At 40.9% G+C, this 22,037-nt stretch overlaps 1 protein-coding gene across 1 annotated transcript in view; it reads right to left on the reverse strand.

The window, feature by feature from the left end:
- Positions 1-5,662: 5,662 nt before the first annotated feature.
- The window catches only part of LOC129894726 (uncharacterized), a 30,117-nt gene continuing 13,742 nt past the window's right edge, over positions 5,663-22,037 (reverse strand). The window contains exons 9-12 of the mRNA XM_055970383.1: positions 6,729-6,768; positions 6,503-6,596; positions 5,814-5,833; positions 5,663-5,717 (exon numbers count right to left, since the gene is read on the reverse strand). Coding sequence (XP_055826358.1) covers positions 5,663-5,717; positions 5,814-5,833; positions 6,503-6,596; positions 6,729-6,768 — 209 coding nt within the window. The remainder of the gene's footprint in view (positions 5,718-5,813; positions 5,834-6,502; positions 6,597-6,728; positions 6,769-22,037) is intronic.

The raw sequence follows: 22,037 nt of genomic DNA on the forward strand, positions 1-22,037 counted from the left end.
TCTAGTTCTGGTGGCCCCTCTAACCGTATATATGCTTTGTCCAGTAGACAGGATTAGGAAGCATCGCCAAATATAGTCATAGGTACATTATCAATCTTCTCTCGGGACGTATATGCCTTAATGGATCCCGGTTCTACTTTATCATATATATCTCCTTTTATTGCTAATAGAATTGGAATTAAGCCTGAATTAATAGAATCATTTGAGGTGGATACACCAGTAGGAGACTCTCTTGTGGTGAAATAAGTATATAGAAATTGCCGGGTGGATGTATACAGTCATCATACCTTGGCTGATTTGATAGAATTGGATATGGTGGAGTTTGATGTTATTATGGGTATGGACTGGTTAGCCTCGTGTCATGCCAATGTAGACTATAGGAACAAAGTGGTTCGATTCCAGTTCCCTAGTGAACCAATTGTTGAGTGGGCATGAAACACAACATTGCCGAAGGGTAAATTTATTTCATACCTTAAGGCAAGGAAAATGATTAGAAAGGGGTGTATTTACCATTTAGTCCGCGTGCATAATCTAGAAGCGGAGGTGCTAACTTTTCAGTCGGTGCCTATGGTTAATGAATATCCAGATGTGTTCCCAGATGAAATCCCAGGTCTTCCTCCCGAACGAGAGATAGAGTTCACGGTAGACGTGCCACAAGATACTCAGCCTATCTCTATTCCCCCATATAGAATGGCACCTGCGAAGTTAAAGTAGCTAAAGGAGCAGTTGAAGGACTTGCTGGAAAAGGGCTTTATTAAGCCCAGCACATCCCCATGGGGAGCGCTGGTATTATTTGTTAAAAAGAAAGATGGATCGCTGCGAATGTGTATTGACTATAGGCAGCTGAACAAGGTAACAATTAAGAATAGATATCCCCTCCCCAGGATTGATGATTTGTTTGACCAGTTGCAGGGTGCTAAATGCTTTTCAAAGATAGTGTTACACCCCGTACTTTGGTACCTTAGAACGCTTCTTAAGCTTTTTAAGTTCCTGGGAAGGCTACTAAGTTTCTTAAAAGTTATAATGCGCGGATACACTATGACACTATCAAACGACTCTAAGGGAGGAAGAATGTGATACCTCATAGTAGAGAAGGTTGGAGATGGAGTCATAAGAATCCGGAAGGAATTGGAGCCCAAGTAACGAGTCATAGAACTCGATTTAACTACGTATGTTATAAATGTAAAAGTCTTATATACTTGAGCTACTGGAGGACATACCGAGCCTACATAGCACGGATTACATAGGCTCTTAAAATAAAGTGAGATGACAAACCTACGAGAGGGAGCAAAAACTAGTTTCCTAACTTATGAAAGCAAAGAAAGCAGGTGACAAGCAGGCAGGTGACAATCAAGTAGGTGACACACCTAGGTGGGACCCACACTGCCACATGGCAGCATGTGACTGGCCGAATAAGTTGAGGTGGCACCCTAGGAGGCTGCCATGTGTCACCCTAGGGGGCTGCCACGTGGCATGTTCTAAAAAGGTGTATATATATGTATTATGTGACTCTTAACTTGTTCATTATCCAAAAATCAGCCAAGGAAGTTGAGAGAAAACGTGAGAGAAAGAGAGAAAGCTAGGCAGCCACGGATTGAAGAACCCGTTTTTAAAGAGGACTGCTGTTACTAATACTATCATAACTCCTTCTGTATAGCTCTGTTTCAAGTGATTCAAGATGTTTTGGAAAGATATTTCATAGGGATATAACTTTAGTTTATCCTCTAAAACCCAGTTTTTCTTTTATCAGCTCGAAAAAGGGTGATGAAGTATGGGGTAGGTGCTGCCCAGATTTCGTTTTGGAAATCCTATACAGACTGCTGTTGGTATTTTGGGCATATCTCTTTGTACAAAATTGCTGTAGGGATGATTCGAAATGGTATGCGACCTTGAGACACATTTCTACAACTTTCCTTGAGTCCACAAATCCTGTTTCCGTCAATTACCCCTTCGAAACTAAGAGACAATACGAGACAGTAAGTTGCGCAGAATTCACGTTTTGACAACTTTGGCGGGTTTTGGCCAATTTCGGGTAAGGTAAGGTTTCTCCTTTCAATTTGGAGTTTATGGTGTTTTTAAGAAGGGTATTATATTTCATTTAAGTTTCTGTAAATGTAAAAACACGATAGAAATGTTTGACGTTGAAGACAATGTAAAATTGAAGTTGTCATAGTGTAATTGTAATCGAAATGAGGCGTTATGTATGTGGAGGTTGCTGCTGGTTGTGTGGTGCGTGTTTCAGGGTCTAAATATGTTCTAAATAAGGTGGTGGAGCTGCTGTTTTCAGCCATACGACCCTCCTCTCCGCATGATTAAAGGTTTTACGAAATAAAGGCTAAAGACCCTATTTTAATATCGTAATGTTAAGAAAGTTGTTTGGAGCCTATGTCGTATAATGTTGCCATGTTTTATGTGTATATGAGTTGCAGGTTATTGTTGTTGGTTGGCTGTAGTGATTAGGGATAGAATTGGGAATTCGGATAGGGCAAGTTATAGAGGAGATGCTGCCCGAATTCCGTTTTCTTAACTAGTTAATAAACTAGTCGAGACTAGTCGAGAAAGGAGAATAAGGAGTTGGTTCCTATGGGTGCTTGGTTGTGGATTTGGAAGCTGGAAAGTTGAAGGTTACTAATATTAGTATTACCTTCGTGTTAAATAGGTTCAGAGGACGACGAGACATGCCGGGCTAAAAGCAGTTGACCAGAGGTATGTGAAGCTTTCTTTTGGCATGTTTTTGGCATAAGTATGTAAAGCTATTCTTCTGTTATGTTGGCATGTGTTAGACGTAAGTAATGAATGACATGCATATGAGCTTTGGGTAATTCCATTCATAAATTCCAAGCCTGAACTATGAGTTTCATTCACTCCGTGATGATAGAACTCCTGTAATAGTTGAGTTGTTGCCTTTTAGGGCTTTTATATGATGAAAGGTAGTATGTGTAAAGCCTGTCTCTCCTTCCCTTTGGGATGTCTTAAATATAAGTAAATTGAGATACGATTTGAGTATAGAGGTAGTTCCAGTTGTAAGTTGCGAGTATAACTCGTTACTCTAGTTCACTCCTAAATGTTAAGGGTCTTAAAGTAGTTAAACTACGACCCTCGAGCCTTCTATAGGCTGAATAGTGATTGGAGGTGTAAGCTTTTACACCTGGGGGTTCTTGGGCATACTTTATGATAATGGTTGAGGGATATTTGATATGCTGATGAGTCCTACATGTATGTATATGCATATCACATTATATATGGATTGGGGCGTCGTTCCTCGGCGTTGTTATATGATATGCATGTATACGGATCGGGCCGTCGTACCTAGGCACTATTATGCATTATACGGATCGGGCCGTCGTACCTTGGCACTGTTATATGAGACACGGATCGGGCCGTCGTTCCTCGGCATTATCATGATATACGGATTGGGCCATCGTACCTTGGCATTATCATTATTATAACATGATATATGGATCGGGCCATCGTTCCTCAGCAGGTACTTGTGTTATACATGGATCGGACTGTATGTTCCACAGCGCTAAAAGCATATATATGCCTATCATGATAGATGATGTTTTTGTACCATCGAGCCCCTAGCGAACCAGGTACAGGGTTGATGAGGGTAGACATGACTCTATTTTGTAAGACGCAGGTATAGTGCTTTATTAACTGTTATACTTGTATCCTGCATCCCTATTTCAGTGTTGTCATAATTATGATATTGTATGCTTTATATACTCAGTACATGTATCGTACTGACCCCCCTTTCTTCGGGTGGGGGGGGCTGCGTTTCATGCCCACAGGTGCAGACACAGGTTTGGGAGTCCACTAGCTCAGGATTCCACCTAGCAAGTTAAAAGAAGCTCCATTGATTCGGAGCTTAGTTTTGGTACCAAACCTCTGATGTATATATTTATTTATTCAAAGGTATGGTAGGGGTCTTGTCCCGCCATATGATATCCTCACTACTCTTAGAGGTCTGTAGACATATATGTGGGTTGTATGTGTAAGTTTTGTTTAGCTGGGTCTACATGATGTATTACAGGTATGTGTTATGGCAGCCGTGTTGTCTTGTGTGCCCTTTCATGTTATGACACAAATAAAAGAGGCTACAGGTACATAAAATGCTATGACCCATTGGGATTCTCTTGTACATGATTCTATTATTTATAAACCGGTATGACTACACCTGAGTTATATGCATACGGGGGTCCAGGCTGGACTCCAGTCACGGCCTACGGGGATGGGTCGTGACAGATAGACCTGCGGTCAAGCTACCATCAGGTACGGGTAAGAGAAGCGGATATCCGAAAGACCGCATTCAGAACTCGATACAAACATTATGAGTTCAAAGTGATGTCTTTTGGGTTGACAAATGCTCCAGCGGTGTTTATGGAATTAATGAACCGAGTGTTCAAACCATTTCTAGATTTGTTCGTGATCGTATTTATTGATGATATTTTGGTCTATTCACGATTAAAAAAGGAACACGCGGATCATTTGTGGGTGGTACTGGGAATACTCCAACAATAGAAATTATACGCTAAGTTTTCTAAATATGAATTTTGGTTAACCTCAGTGGCTTTTCTGGGATATATTGTTGGGACAGAGGGTATCCGCGTAGATACGTAGAAGATCGAGGCCGTGAAAGCCTGGCCAAGACCTATAACCCCTACGGAGGTACGTAGTTTTTTGGGGTTAGCAGGATACTACCGGAGGTTCGTGGAAAAGTTTGCTTCCATTTCGGCGCCTTTAAGAAGGCTGACTCAAAAGGCGGCTAAGTTTCAGTGGACTGATGCTTGTGAACGAAGCTTCCAATTATTAAAGGAGAAATTGACTACGACTCCTGTTCTAACTCTTCCAGAAGGACCAAATGGCCTTATTATTTATTGTGATGCTTTCGGTATTGGGCTTGGATGTGTATTGATATAGCATGGTAAAGTTATAGCTTATGCCTCCCGACAACTCAGAAAATATAAAAAGAATTACCCAACTCATGACTTGGAATTGGCAGCGGTGATTTATGCCTTGAAAATATGGAGGCACTATTTATATGGCGTACATGTTGATATCTATATAGATCACAAAAGCCTCCAGTATATTTTGAAACAAAAAGAACTGAACTTACGGAAGAGAAGGTAGTTAGAATTGCTGAAAGACTATGATGTCGACATCTTATACCACCCTGGGAAAGCGAATGTGGTAGCGGATGCGCTCAGCCGTAAATCAATGGGTAGCTTGGCAGAGGTACGACCAAAACGGAAGGAAATGATCCGTGAGATCTGTCGGCTTGCCAGTCTTGGAGTCCGCTTAGTGGATACGGGTGATGATGGGGTTTTTGTTCAAGGAATTGCTCAATCCTCCATCATAGAGGAAGTAAAACAATGTCAATACCAGGACCCTGTTCTAGCATAGTATAGAGATGAAACTCTTCAAAAGGAAAAGACTCTATTTGAACTTACGGCCCGTGGGGTACTATGATATCAAGGCAGAGTCTGTGTACCGAAAGTTGCAGGATTACGACAACAAGTACTAGGAGAGGCACATCATGCCCATTATTCTATTCATCCGAGATCAACTAAGATGTATCACGACCTCAGATGTTTGTATTGGTGGGACGGTATGAAAAGGGATATATTAGAGTTCGTAGCCCAATGCCCAAACTGCCAACAAGTTAAAGTTGAACATCAGAAACTGGGTGGGCGACTACAGGAAATAGAGATTCCAACCTGGAAATAGGAAGCGATTAATATGGACTTCATTACAGGTTTGCCTCGTACTCTTCAAAAGTAGGATTCCATATGGGTTATCGTGGATAGGCTGACAAAATTAGCCCACTTCCTTCCTGTCAGGACCACTTATTCAGCTGAGGACTATGCAAAAGTGTACATCAAGGAAATAGTACGACTTCATGGAGTTCCCACATCTATTATTTTAGATAGAGGAGCTCAGTTCACATCCCACTTTTGGAAGTCATTTCAAGAAGGCCTAGGAACACAAGTAAGCCTTAGCACGACATTTCATCCTCAGACTGATGGGCAGGCCAAGCATACTATTTAAACGCTAGAAGATATGTTGCGAGCCTGCATAATTGATTTCAAAGGTAGCTGGGATGATCATATACCACTTATTGAGTTTTCCTATAATAACAGTTATCACTCCAGCATCCAGATAGCGCCGTATGAAACTTTATACGTCAGAAAGTGTAGGTCACCTATCGGTTGTTTGGAGGATGGAAAAACGCAACTAATAGGCCAAGACATGGTCCAACAAGCGGTAGAGAAAGTGAAGCTTATTCGGGAGAGATAATTATCTGCCCAGAGTCGACAAAAATCATATGCGGATAATCGACGTCGACCTTTGGAATTTCAAGCAGGTGATTGGGTATTCTTAAAAGTATCGCCCATGAAAGGGGTAATGAGGTTCGGCAAGAAAGGAAAGTTGAGTCTGAGATACATTGTCCCTTACTTGATTCTCCGCCGAGTAGGCAAAGTGGCATACGAGCTAAGCTTACCTGCGGATCTAGAAGCTGTACATCCAGTCTTCCACGTGTCAATGCTTTGTAAGTGTATGGGTGATCCATCCCAGGTGCATCCCATAGATGATATCTAGTTCACAGAGGAGTTAGCCAATGAAGAGCAACCTATCGCCATCCTGAATCGGCAGATTAGAAGACTGCGGACTAAGGACTTAGCTTCTGTCAAGGTGTTATGGTGAAATAGGAATCGTGAGGAGATGACCTGGGAAGCTGAAGAGGACATGAAACATAAGTATCCATACCTGTTCCAGACATCTACAGGTAACCCCGACTTTTGAATACTTGGTAAAGATATGAATAGACAAGTATGTGATATCACAAAAGAAAGGAACCTCCCTATAATTTGTATATAGTCTTAAGGGAAGTCGTAGTTAACATTCGGGGACGAATGTTTTAAAGGGGGGAAGGATGTTACACCCCACATCTTTGAATTCGGAAGGTTCCTTAAGTTACTTAGAAGCTAGTATGTGAGCTACTTAAGTTATGACCCTATTGAACAACTCTAAGAAGGGAGAATATGACACCCCATGGTAGGGAAGGTTGGAAATATGGTCAAGAGAAGTCGGAAGGAGTTGGAGGCCAAGTAACGAGTCGTAGGACTCACTTATCTACGTAAATTACTAAGTTAGAAGTCTTACATATGGGAGTTACTTGATTACATACCAAGCTTATGTAACAAGGGTTCATAGGCTCTTAAAGTGAGACGAGATTACGAACGAGATTAAGAACCCACGGGGAAGAGAAAAAAAATTCGCGGGGCAGCCAATGGGAGGGTGACACGTGGCAGCACCTAAGAAAGAAGGTGACCCACCTGCTTGGGGTCAAGTAGGTGACCCACCTGCTTGGGGGAGGTGGGTTCCACTTCCACGTGGTAGCCCCACATGAAATGCATGGATACGGTGGCCTAATAGGGGATGGACACGTGTCCCCCTTAGGGGCTGGACACGTGTCCCCCTTAGGGGATGACACGTGTCACCCCTTAGGGGATGACACGTGTCACCCCTTGGGACCACCCATATCAGTTGATATGTATCCTAAAACTTCAGTTCATTCACAAATTTCCAGCAAGCAACGTGAAAGAAAAAAAAGCCTAAGAGCTAAGGAGAAAATCTCGACGGCTTGGGAGAAAAAATAGGTAAGTCCCGTTTTCATTCCGTAAATTAATTAATTAGCATATACTATGATGATATGGAAGTATTAGTAGTATAAAATTAGGATTTAGTGCAGCAAAAAACGGACAGCAAGCTGCCACAAAGGTTCAACGCGCTAAAAAGAAATTCCGAGGCGCAATTTCTGCAAGTTGTAGCCAATTTCGGGAAAGGTAATTTCTTCCCCTCTAATTTGAAGTTTATGAGGTTAAATTAGGGTGTATTACACACCTTATTAGATGCTGGAAGTTGGGTAAAATGTTTGAAAAGTTTGGCGTTCGAAATAATTGAAATTGGAATCACTATAGTTAATTGTAATCGAATAATGTGTTGCGCTTGTGGTGTGTGACTGCTGGTCGTGTGGTGAGTTGGTAGGGTGATGGAATATGTGTTTATAAGGGCGTGGGGGTATTCTGGATTCAGCCACACGACCCTCCGCTTTGCAATTAAAGAATTCGCGAAAGAAAGATTAAAAACCCTACTTTTGGTATCGTAGTTTCAAATGAAATTTTGGAGGTTTATATGGTGTAATGTTGTCATAATATGCATATGTATGGGCTGATGGTTGTATTTTTGATTGGATGCAGGTGCTAAGGACATGGTTGGGAATTCGGATAGGGCACATTATAGGGGAGGTGCTGTCCGATTTCCGTTAACATCCTAGCTAGTTAAGGAACTAGTCAACAAGGCGAGCGAGGGAATAAATGCTATGAATACTAACAAGTAGCCTAGGTTGCTGAAAAGTCCAAGGTTGTTAATACTCGCCTTACTTCCGTGTTAAATAAGTTTCGAGGACGACGCCATAGACACGACTAAGGGAAATCCATAAGAGGTATGTAAAGCCTATTCCTTCTTTCCTTTTGGCATGTCGTAGAGGTAAGTAAGAAGTGATACGATTGCTGAAGAAATTCCATTCCTAAGTGTCTCTTATTCATTTCTGTATGTTGAATTTTGATAGTAGTTGAACCACCTTCCTTGAACTTTCTATGTGCTAAGGACTTAATGAACATACGAGCTCCTAACTGTAAGACTATATGAAAACAAGTGCTCCTAAGTTCATAAATGATTAGTATTACTTTAGTACATGTCTAGGGTTCCTGAGACCCTAACTAGTATAGCCCTTAATGGCATTTAGAGGACATTTGAAATGATTACATTACAATCCTGATTTTTAGACGATTGCTTATTTTTCTTTTACGGTCGACTCTTCGATAATGATTTAAATTTCATACAGTTGTTTATTACTCTACTCATATATACGGTAACAAATCTTTCACCGAGTCCCGGGCCGGGGTATGTTCTCATGTGCAGTTCACTACAAAACTCCCCGAGTCCCTCACTATTGGGCCGGGATATGCATGTATATATATATGATGATGATGTGTTGTAATAAGGTGGTGATGGCACTGGACCTATGATGGTCCTACAAGTATGCTTCACCGGTTCCCTGAAAGGGGCCGGTTATATTGTATAATTTCATCATGCATGTTTATACTTCACAAGATATAAGTACAGATTCTTATATGTTATTCTACCCCCTGCTTCTCTGTTATTGATATGCCTCTAGTTATGCTATATTATGTTTTACATACTCAGTACATATGTCGTACTGAACCTCTTCCTACGGGGGGTTGCGTTCATGCCCGCAGGTACAGGTACACAGTTGGGGGATCCGCCAGTGTAGGAGTCCCACTCAGCGGTCCAGAAGTGCTCTATTGTGCTGGAGCCTGATTTTGGTACAAAACTTTAATGTATATATTCGGTTGGGTACGGATACGGCGGGGGACCTATCCCGCCTTATGTTACTATACTTCTTACTCATAGAGGTCTGTGGATACAGATGTGGGTTGTGTGTGTATGTGGATTATATATGAGTTGTATATGTACGTATGTACAGCTATACTGATATGACTTATGATTTGGGGCGTTCCCCATGTTGTGGCGGCCTTGTCGGCTCGCGTATATGTGTATTATGGAATGACCCTATATGTTATAATATCCTTGTCGGCTTATATGTTTCCTTACCTATGGATGCATTTTGGTGTATAAATAGGAGACGGGTTATGTACATTGGCAGGGGTATACGTGTATGTCCAGTTCGGGCACCCGTTACGTCCTACGTGGTTGGGTCGTGACAATTTCACCCCAAGACTAATGGACAGGCCGAGTGTACTATCCAGATGCTAGAAGGTATATTGCGGGCTTGCATTACTGACCACAAGAGTAGTTGGGATGACTATTTGCCACATAGTAAATTTGCTTAGTGAAACATGATTGACAGGCCCAGAAATGCCTCAGCAGATTTTGGAGTTAACATAAGTCATATGCAAATAATCGACATCAACATTTAAGGTTTGAAGTTGAGGATTGAGCTTGCTTGAAAGAGTCACTGATGAAAGGTGTAACAATATTTGACAAGAAAGGGAAACTTGGCTCGGGATGTGTGGGTCCTTATCAGATAGTTTGTAGGATAGGCAGAGTTACCTATGAGTTGGACCTACCATCGGATTTGCAAGAGGTACACCCAGTCCCTCATGTGTCAAGGGTTTGAAAAGGTGTTACACCCCACACTTTTGAACCTTGAAACATGTCCCTAATCTTCTTGGAAGTATCCATGAGACCCCTACTATCTACACACATCAAACAACTCGAAGGAAAGAAGAATATGATACCTCGTGAGAAGGAAGGTTGGAAATAGAGTCGTGAGAATCTAGAAAGAGATGGAGGTTAAAAACATGAGTCGTAGGACTCGATTTACCTACGTAAGCTACTAAGTTAAAAGTATTATATACTTGAGATACTTAACGATATATCAAGCTTACGAAACAAGACGAGATTACGAACCCACGCGGGAAAGGAGAAGGCGACACGTGGAAGAAAAAGGAGGTGCCATTTGGCATCCTAGGGAAGTGCCACGTGGCAGCAGGTGACCCACCTGTTTGGGGTCAATTAGGTGACCGACCTACTTGGGGGTGGGCCCACCTAGGACACAAGGCAGCCTTGGAGGCTAAGGGTGGATCTGTGGCCCAATAAGGGCTTGAAACGTGTCACCCTTGGGGGATGACACGTGTCACTTCCTAAGTGACCATATATATATATATGTTAATGACTCTTAAGTCCTTGGCAGCCTTGGAGGCTAAGGGTGGATCTGCGGCCCAATAAGGGCTTGACACGTGTCACCCATGGGGGATGACACATGTCACTTCCTAAGGGACCATATATATGTATGTTAATGACTCTTAAGTCATTTTTAACTCAGAAACCAGCCCAAAACATAGAGAGAAAAACGTGGAGAAGAAGAAGAGAAAGGGGCAGCCATGGTTTCTAAGAAATTAAGGTAAGTTCTTCACTTTTCTTCCGTGAATTTATTATCCACGGTGTTCCCTAAGTACGTGGATATGTATATATGTGTTTTATGATGTTCATGGAACCAAAACTTCAGCTTTACAATTGGAAAGTTGGAAGAAAAAGAAGAGAAAAACGTTAAAGGGGCAAGGAAGGAGGGCTACAGGTTTGGCCCTTTTGGGGTAAGCTTCTGGGTTTCATTCTTTGAATTAATTATTTGAAGTGTCCCTAAGTTTTATATTGGTGTTTAATAACCTAAAATTTCAATTTGGGGCAGCGAAGAAGTAACACAAACAGCCCGCTCAATTTCAGCGTGTTTGGAGAAGTTCCAAGTTGCGCTTCGATTGTTTTGGCAAAATTCGGGTAAGATGATGTTTTTCCTTTCAAGTTTGACTTTATGGTATTGTTATGGAGTGTATTATACACCTTTTTTGTGGCTGGAAACGTGAAAATAGTATAGAAATGCTTGGCGTTGAAGACAATCCAAATTGTAGACATTATAGTCGAATTGTCGTCAAACTAAGGCGTTGTTCTTGTGAGTTGCTTCTGCAGGGGTGTGATGTGTTCTTGAAGGGCCTAAATATGTTCTAATGTGGTTTAGGGTGCTTCTGGTTGAAGCCACATGACCCCCCATTGCGTATAATTAAAGGCGTTACAAAATAAAGGCTAGACGCCCTATTGTGATATCGTATTTTTGAATAAGTCGTTTGGAGTTTATGTTGTATATTGTTGGTGTGAATTGCTGCAGGTTGTTGTTGTTGGTTGGTTGTATGTATTAGGGACCTAATTGGAAATTTTGATAGGGCACATTATAGGGGAGGTGCTGCCCAATTTTCGTCGACGCCTTACCAAATAACAGAACTAGTCGGGGAAACGACTAAGGAAATAGATTCCATTAATACTAAGGTGTAACCTAGGGTGCTGGAAAGTTAAGAGGGGTTGATATTCATATTACTTTCATGTTGAATAGGTTCAAAGGACGGCGAGGCAAACAAGATAAGGAATAATTCAGACAAGGTATGTGAAGCTTCTCTTGGTATGTTTTTGGTATGGGTATGTAAAGCCTATTCTTTCTCTTTTGGCATGTCTTAGATGTAAGCAGGATATGACATGAGCTTTGGGGGTAATTCTATTCCTAGGTTTTGAATATGACTTCAGGACCCTCACTCACTTTTGAATGTTAAACTTTAAACTAGTAAGCTGCTATCTTCGAGTCTTCTATATGACTATATAACAATTGATACGACTAAGCTCTTGTTTGTAAAAAAGAAAGGCTCTGTGATAACCAATGCTCGGACTGGTATAAGATATTTCACATTGGTATATGCTTAAGATTTCAAAAAACTCCTTTTTACATAGTCCTTAGTGACAGTTAGAGAGTATACGTCAGATACCTTCTGCCCTGATCCACAGGTGATGGTTCACTTGATGACTTCATTGATTCTCAGATAATGATTTAAACTGTGTTTTTTTTCTCACTACTCTACTCGTGTATACTGTAACACTTCTTCTTCGAGTCTCAGTCTAGTTATTAGATTCGTGCAAATCACTGCATTGTTCGCCGAGTCTCTCACTAGAAGGCCGACATCCGTATGTATATATATGATGTGTTGTAATAAGGTGACGATGGTCTGAGGCCTGATCTGATACTATGATGATGTGTTGTAATAAGGTGGCGATGGCACGGGGCCTTATACTAATACTACATATATGATTCACCGGACCCCTGACGGGGCCGGTTATATTGAAAATTTGAGCAGGCATGTTTTTGTGATTCGCAGAGTACTAGTACATGTTTCTGATTTGATAATTGGTTCCCTTGCTTCTCTATTTTGGATGTACCTCCAGTTGTACTATGTTACGTTTTACATACTCAGTACATATTTCGTACTGACCCCCTTTTTCGGGGGGCTGCATTCATGCCCGTAGGTAGAGATACAGGTTTTGGGAGTCTGTTAGCTTAGGATTCCATGCATCTCAGCTGGAAGAGGCTCCATTGTATCGGGGCCTAGTTTTTGATAATGTCCACTGATGTATAATATTGTTTTGTCCATTTGGGGTACGGCGGGGGCCCTGTCCCGCCATATGTTGTCGTTTATATTTTTAGAGGCCTACAAACATGTCTATGTAGGACGTGTATTTCAGTTTGATTCAGCTGGGTCTACCTGATATATGATATATGTGATTATGTTATGGAAGCCTTGTCGACTTGCGTGCCCTGTCATGTTGTGATACAAACGAAAGGGCTACAGGTTTATGAAAATGTTATCGCCCAGTGGGGCTCTGTTACATGATATTGTCTTATTTACGATTCAATGTGACCACATCTAATAGATATGTGTACGGGAGGTCCAGGTCGGACCCCAGTCGCGGCCTATGGGTTGGGTCATGGCAGAAGTGGTATCAGAGCAGTTCGTCCTTGGATTGTCTGCAGACCGTGTCTAGTAGAGTCTTGGTTATCGATGTGCTGCGTGGAATATCTATAAATAGGAAGCTACAGGATATTTAGGATGTTACCTTTCTTCTACATCTGAGATTGTGCTATAGATCCGAGTCATAGGAAAATTTCTTATACTAACCTTGGATCTTAACAGAAGGACGGCATCAACTGAAGGAAGTAATTGACGATATGGGACATTACGAAGCACACAGGTAAGTAAAGTAAAGGCATAGAAGATATCCGTTGGGTAAGGTATTGAAGTAATATTGAAATGTAAAGTTGAAACCATAAAGGAAAGCAGACAGGAAGTGCAACAGATGCAGTTTGAAGTTGGATATACGAGGTAAGTCCAGTATTTTTGTATTATTATTGACATTGAAAGACCTGTGTGGCTGTGATATGAGATGATATTGACAGCCCTGTACGGCTGTGATAGGATATGAATATATATATGTGTTGGCCCTGTGAGGCATTGTTGGTATTTTCTGCATGCAGGTTGTGGGATGGTAAGAAGTGTAGAGGAAATACTGCCCAAATTTTTCTAGGATAAGAAAAGGAAATGAATCATAGACTTTTAGTATGCCTTAAAAATTGATACCAAGTACCCCTACTGTGTTTAACTAAAGCTGTAAGAGGTATCCTTCAGGTTGCCGATAAAGAGCACCCTTTTTACTTGAAGAATTTTATTTCGGAGGAACAAAAGCTTATTTAAGTAGAAAGTTTGGACTACGGTATCTCCAGCCGTATTTGTACTGTAGGAATATAAATAGAGGGCTTAGGATGAAGGATAAGATGTCCCGCGAATGAGTTTCACTCTGTTTGAAAAAAATACCAAGCCCTCAACTCCTAATTGTAAATTAGATGAATTGTTCATAGCTCGAGGATAAACTCAGAAGGAGATCAGGTAGGTCAAGTACTAAAAAAAGCACTGTGATATTTAAGAGGTTTTGATTTCTTCCAACAATGGTTGGAAAATGATTTATGATAACAGTTTCTAATTCTCCACTGACTGATTGGGGAAAGAAATTCTAACAGAAGCACCTCAAAGAGATGTCAGGAACCGAGTATATGTACAAACAAAAAGGGGGATATGCTAGTATGAATTGAACACTATGATATGAGGATGCAGGGATAAAGTGGGCCCACTAGTAAGGCGCACTTAGTATGCGTTGACTAAGTTAAAAGTCTGCATTGAGAACACAGTGAGAGCATAGAGCTTTAGATACAAAAAAATGACACGTGTTCACAACGTCGCCTCGAGAATAGCGGAACCTATCAAGGACGAGGACAATTTAGGAAATAGATGGTACAACCCACCTTCACTCCAAGAAACAAAGGATACAGGTTGGTACAAAGCTACTACTTCGAGAAAACCTGGAATAGTTATCATCAAAATACTAGCACTGCCTAATTGAAATTGGAACGACTATAAATACAAACAGAGAAAAGTACGAGTACCTTCTAAAGGGGGGAAGTTGATGAGAAAAAGGCAAAAGTAAGGTGAAGGCAATCGATATGGCAACATATTTAAGATGGATGCTTAAACTTCAAATAGGATACCTTGCCGAACCAAACTAGGAAGGTCCGAAAGCCATCAATAATGGGATAGAAGCCAAAGTGCTACATAAGGCAGTGTTAAAGAGTTGTGATGAGACCCTGAACAACATAACACTAGAAGGCGACTGCGTACAAAAACAAAAGAGTGTAACAATGAAAGGATATCGAATGACTCAAGAAACACTACAAAGGATAATGACAACATGCTAGACCAAAGAGCCAAAATGTTGGCTATAGAGTTAGTCGCAAATGATGTTGCGATAGATATATAACCAAGGACAAAGGAATAAAAAGCCTCCTGTGGTAGCAAATAAGTAAAACACAAAGTGAATAGAAGATAGGGGAGCTTATATGTCAAATTCCTTTAAAAGCTATGCCAGCTAATAATGGCCAAAAATCAAAGAGGCTCCAAAGGTCACTATACGAGTGAACTCTAGCACTACTCAGTAGCCCACCCTAATGAATGGGTGCGTACAGAAAGGGGGGAATACAATGGGAGAATTTAAATCAAAATGGAAAAAAAGAGGGACGTGGCCATAGTGGAATGAAAGGATCTACCCCTATGCCGGCTGCAAGATAACAGAGGGAAGGAAAATGCAAGACATAAAGACTCGCGAAAAAGCGCTGAGGTAAATCTTAGGCTAAGTTGAGTGCCCTGCACACTATGGCAAGAATTACAACAAAATGCGACACGATGACTTCCCAGAGAGGTCACCCATCCCAATATTACTCTTGCCCCAGCATGCTTAACCTCGAAATTCTAATGGAACTTAATGCGTTAGTGCTGGTATGATCACGTGAGATGGAAGAATCGGCACTAGCGGCGGAGGAACGACATGAGATTATGTACCCAGAGTAATATAAGATACGTTAAGGCAATTGTAACAAGGGCTTAAGCAAAACAAGAAGGATTAGCTAACTGCTAACTGATGACGCACTCAAATGCCACAGCTATTCAACATAGAACTAGTTAATGAGAGGAAAACCGCAAAATGACTATATAGGCCAGTGGGCGAGGGAATTTCGACACCATTTGGTAGCGAACTCTGAGGGCGAAAAAGCAAAACCCGAAAGGTAAGGGTACAAGGTGATGTAATTTATGAATGACAGGAAGCAATACCCAAGGTTGAAAATTCCACAATATGACCAGGACTACAAGACTCACTTCGCACTCCAGCGCTAGATGAATCTAGAGGGAATGTTTCATGTGGATTAATTATATTAGTCCCTGCACCTTGGGTCAAAGGTTACCTACTCCACCAAGAAGGTTTAACATTGTAGATTAAAAGAGTGGTAGGACCTTACGGAGTCCCCATATCTATTGTCCTAGGCAAGGGAGACCAAGTTGCAATTAACTATCGAGAGATACAAAGATAGGTTAAGACAAATTACCAAGATGGAATTAGTGCTACGGGTGGAGTAAGACGTGGCCACGAGTGGACCAAAGATCTACCCCGACATTGAGTGTAGGATAAGGGGGAAAAAGGCAGGGTAAAACATAAGGACTAGCGAGGTAAGGCTAGAATACTTTTTGTACCTTCTCATAATCTTGTAAAGGTAAAGAAGGACACAAGATAATGGATCTAATGGATTACAAGCGGGGGAAGGGGAAATGGTGAAAGGGTCTAAGTAAAACTAGCAGAAATAGCTGGTAACTACAGGATGGCGAGTTTATATGCCAAAATTCCTTCGGAATTATACTAGATCATGTTAGATAAAGAACAGAATGACTACGAGAGCCATTATATGAGGGGACTATAGCATTATTCAGTAGCCAACCCTAAGGATTGAAAAGCAGAACCCAAAAGATAGAATGCCAGTTAAAGTTTTGAAAAGAGTCGAGAAGGACTATACGAGGCTAACAATTCCCAAATTATCAATGTCAGTACGTACCTATTTTATACTTGTAAGATTAGGGTGCTATATGGGTTATTGTGAGTAGGCTAATGAATCAGCCCATTTGCTTCCAATCAAGAGCACCAATGCTGCTGAAATTAGGGGGAGTTATAGCACATGGAGATGGTAAAGTTCCGTGAGGTTCCCTAGTTAATATCTCAGATAGAGGAACTTTAATTATGATTAACGTCTAGAGATCAGTCCAAGAAGAGATTGGGAGCACAGACAGGTCTTCGTACCGTATTTTCCCTCGAGCTGCTGAATAGACTGAGCATACTGGAAGATGTTAGAAGATATAGTGCGGACTAATATGGTTGGCTTTAAGAGTAACTGAGACGATCGTCCCCTACTTATTGAGTTTGCCAATGAGAAGGGCTACTATTCCAGTATCCAGATGACCCCCTACAAGATATTGTAAGGCAGAGCGTATAAGTCCCCCTATTGGGGAAAATACTAAGCTAGTAGGCTAAAAAGGATTACGCAAACTATTGACTAATGACCCAGAATCGGCAAAAATAATATACACATAATCGACATCGACATTCAGAGTTCAAATTGATGATTGGATGTTCATAACGGAGTCACCCAGAAAAGGAAACTTAACCCAGAATATATTAGACGGTATCAAGTTACTCATAAGGTGGGCAACGTGGCGGGTAAGTTGATCTTACCACCCCAGTTGGAAACTATACGCCCAGCCCATCAGATAGGAATGCTTTGCAAGGATATTGACGAGTCACCCAGGGTATATTCCATAGATGAAATCTAGGAGATGGAAGCCTATGAGGAAAAACCTATCGCCATCTTAGATCGGAAAACTGGAAGATTGTAGACTAAAGACGTGCCTTCCGTCAAGATATGGTGGAAAAAACAAAACCAGAAAGAGGATGACCGGGGAAACTGAAGAGAACATGAAACACGAGTATTTGCAACTATAATCGATGTCTGTAGGTAATCCCAACTTTGGAAACACGTATATTAAGTACTTGTATGAAAGTATGTGTTAGGGAAATAGATCTCCCTACGATTTGTATAAGGTGCTAAGAGAAGTTTTGTCTAACATTCGGGGATGAATGTTCTAAAGCGGGAAAGGATGTTACACCCCACGCTTTTAAAACTCAGAATGTCTCATAAGTTCCTTAGACATTATCATGTGAGACGGATATGCTACGACGCTATCAAATGACTCCAAGGAGGGGAGGATGTGATACCCCGTAGTAGAGAAGGTTGGAAGTGGAATTATAAGAATCCGGAAGGAATTGGAGGCTAAGTAATGAGTCGTAGGACTCGATTTACCTACATAAGCTACCTACTTGGAGGTCTTACATACTTAAGCTATTGGAGTACGTACCAATCTTGTGTAGCATGGGTTATATAGACTCTTAAAATAAGACGAGATTACCAACCTACGAGACGAAGCAAAAAGTAGTTTCCGAACTTACCAAAGTGAATCAAGTAGGTGACAAGCAATCACCTCAAGAAATAAGGTGACTAACCTGCCTGCTTGGGGGGGTGGACCCCACTTCCACATGGCAGCATATGATTGGCCGCATGGGCTTCCATGTGTCACCCTAGGGGGGCTACCACGTGTCACCCTAGGGGCTGCCATGTGGCACCTTCTAAAGGGGTATACATGTATATATTATGATGACTATTAAATCATTCCTCATCCAAAATTTCAGCAACATAAGAGAGGAAAAACGTGAGGAGAAGAAGGGAGCAGCCATGAGCTTGCTTAGAGAAAATAAGGTAAGTTTCCAAGTTTTTCTCCGCGAATTAATTATCTAAGGTGTTCCTCAGTCACGTGGAGGTACATATAAGTATATTATGATTACTAAGAAGTCATTTATTCATCTGTACACTTAGAAAAGTTGGGCAGAAATGTGAGAGAAAGAAGAGAGGAGGGCTGCGGCCTAGGGGCTGCCAAGGTACGCCTCCGAGCTTCGCTTCGTAAATTAATTATATAAGGTATACTATGATGTATTTAGGGTGTTAATAACATAAATTTACTGGTTGGGGCAGCAAGGAAGTGAAGCAAACAGCCCCACCAATTTTCGGCACATCAAGAGATGTTCCGAGTTGCAATTTGGCCATTTTGGCCAATTTCGGGTAAGGTAAGGATTCTCCTTTAATTTTGTACATTATGGTATTGTTATGGAATGTATTATACACCTTGTGTGTGTCTGTAAACGTGAAAATATTATAGAAATGCTTGGCGTTGAAGACAATCCAAATTGTAGTCGTTATAGTCGAATTGTCGTCGAAGTAAGGCGTTGCTCTTGTGAGTTGCTGCTGCAGGGGTTTGATGTGTTGTTGCAGGACCTAAATACGTTCTAATATATTTTAGGGTGCTGCTGTTTTAAGCCACATGACCCCCCGTTGCGTATAATTAAAGGCGTTACAAAATAAGGGTTAGACGCCCTATTGTGATATCGTATTTTTGAATAAGTCGTTTGGAGTTTATGATGTATACTGTTGGTGTGAATTGCTGCAGGTTGTTGTTTTTGGTTGGATGTAGTCTTAGGGACCTAATAGGAAATTTGTATAGGGCACATTATAGGGGAGGTGCTGCCCAATTTTCGGCAAGCCTTAGCAAATAACAGAACTAGTCGGGGAAACGACTAAGGAAATAGATTCCATTAATACTAAGGTGTAATCTAGGATGCTGGAAAGTTAAAAGGGGTTTATATTCATATTAATTTCATGTTGAATAGGTTCAAAGGACGGAGAGGCAAACAGGATAAGGAATAATTCAGATAAGGTATGTGAAACTTCTCTTGGTATGTTTTTTGTATAGGTATGTAAAGCCTATCTTTTCTCTTTTGGTATGTCTTAGATGTAAGCAGGATATGATATGAACTTTGGGGGTAATTCCATTCCCAAGTTCTGAAAATGACTTCAGGACCCTCACTCACTTCTGAATATTAAACTTTAAAGTAGTAAGCTGGTATCTTCGAGTCTTCTATATGACTATATAATAATTGATTCGACTGAGCTCTTGGTTGTAACAAAAAGAAAAGCTCTGAGATAACCAATGCTGGGACTGCTATAGGATATTTCACATTGGTATATGTCTAAGATTTCCAAAAACTCCTTTTTACATAGTCCTTAGTGACAGTTAAAGACTATACGTCAGATACCTTTTGCCCTGATCCACAAGTGATGGTTCACTTGATGACTTCATTGAGTTTCAGATAATGATTTAAACTGTGTTTTGTGTCTCACTACTCTACTCGTGTATACTGTAACACTTCTTCTCTGAGTCCCAGGCCGGTTATCATATTCGTGCAATTCACTGCATTATTCACCGAGTCCCTCACTAGAGGGACAACATCAGCATGTATATATATGATGTGTTGTAATAAGGTGACGATGGCCTGAGGCCTGATACTGATACTATGATGATGTGTTGTAATAAGGTGACGATGGAACGAGGACTGATACTGATACTACATATATAATTCACCGGACCCCTGACGGGGCCGGCTATATTGAAAATTTGAGCATGCATGTTTTTATGATTCATAGAGTACAGGAACATGTTTCCAATTTGATAGATTATTCTCCTCCCTCTCTATTTTGGATATACCTCCAATTGTATTATGTTACGTTTTCCATACTTAGTACATATATCATACTGACCACCTTTCTCCGAAGGGGGGCTGCATTTCAAGCCTGCAGGTACATAAAATGCTATGACCCATTGGGATTCTCCTGTACATGATTATATTATTTGCAAATCGGTTTTGACTACACCTGATTTATATGCATACAGGGGTCCAAGCTGGACTGCAGTGATGGCCTATGGGGCTGGGTCGTGACATTAGACACCTTTTGGGCTTCTATAAGTTGTGGAAAAGTCATAAAAAGTCCGACATTTGGAATAAACTAAATTGAAGTTGCTATAGTTGAATTGTTGTCGAAATAGAGTGTTGTTCTTGTGAGTTGCTGATGAAGGGGTGTGGCTTGTGGTTGCTGGCCCTAGATATGTTCTAATGTGGGTTAGGGTGCTGCTGTTCGAAGCCACATGACCCCCCGCTGTGTATAATTAAAGGCGTTACAAAATAAAGGCTAGACGCCCTAGTGTGATATCGTATTTTTGAATAAGTCGTTTGGAGTTTATGTTGTATATTGTTGGTATAAATTGCTGCACGTTTTTGTTGTTGGTTGTCTGTAGGTCTTAGGGACCTAATTGGAAATTCGGATAGGGCATATTATAGGGGAGGTGCTGCCCAATTTTCGTTAACGCCTTAACAAACTAAAGAACTAGTTGAGGAAACGACTAAGGAAATAGATTCCATTAATATTAAGGCGTAACCTAAGATGCTGGAAAGTTAAGAGTAGTTGATATTCGTATTACTTTCATATTGAATAGGTTCATAAGACGACGAGACGAGTAGGATAAAGGGTAACTCCCAAGAGGTATGTAAAGCTTTCTCTTGGCATGTTTTGGTATAAGTTCGTACAACTATCTTTCTTTCCTTTTGGCAATGTTTACCCTTAAGAGAATTGTATATGAAGTGCGGGGATAATTCCATTCCCAGAATTCCGAGTACGCCTCATAACCCCTATCCACTGTTCAGTATTAGAGTTCCTGTGAAGATTAAGTATTGCCTAGTAGGGCTTCTATATGTCAGAATGTAATGTATAGGAAGCTATCTCTCATTTTCATTGAGATGTATTTGATACGGAAATGAGGTTACAATTCCATAGTGGTTCACCGAGCCCCGTGAAGGGCCGGGTACGAAATATGTATATGAAGATCACCTGAAGGAAAGTACAGACTATATAGAGCTTATTCTCTTTCTTCTTTTGGGGCATGTCCTTGTCTTAGTTGTAAGTTGAATCTGATCTGAACTCTGAGGTAACTCCACTCTTAAACATCTCTTAATTACTTCTGAATATTAAACTCCTATAGTAGTTGAACTACTTTCCCTGGAAACTTTTATACGTTAAAGAGGTAATAAATAAGGTAATAAGTGTTTCTGATTCTATAAATGATTTGGCCCTATGTGAATACATGTCCAGGGCCTCCAAGATTACTTTTGAGACAACCCATAATGGCATTTAAGGGACACTCGATATGACTACACCGTTACTCGGGTCCTCAAATAGAAGCTTAACT

This window comes from Solanum dulcamara, chromosome 7 (genome assembly GCF_947179165.1).
Source record: "Solanum dulcamara chromosome 7, daSolDulc1.2, whole genome shotgun sequence".
Classification (NCBI taxonomy): Eukaryota; Viridiplantae; Streptophyta; class Magnoliopsida; order Solanales; family Solanaceae; genus Solanum; species Solanum dulcamara.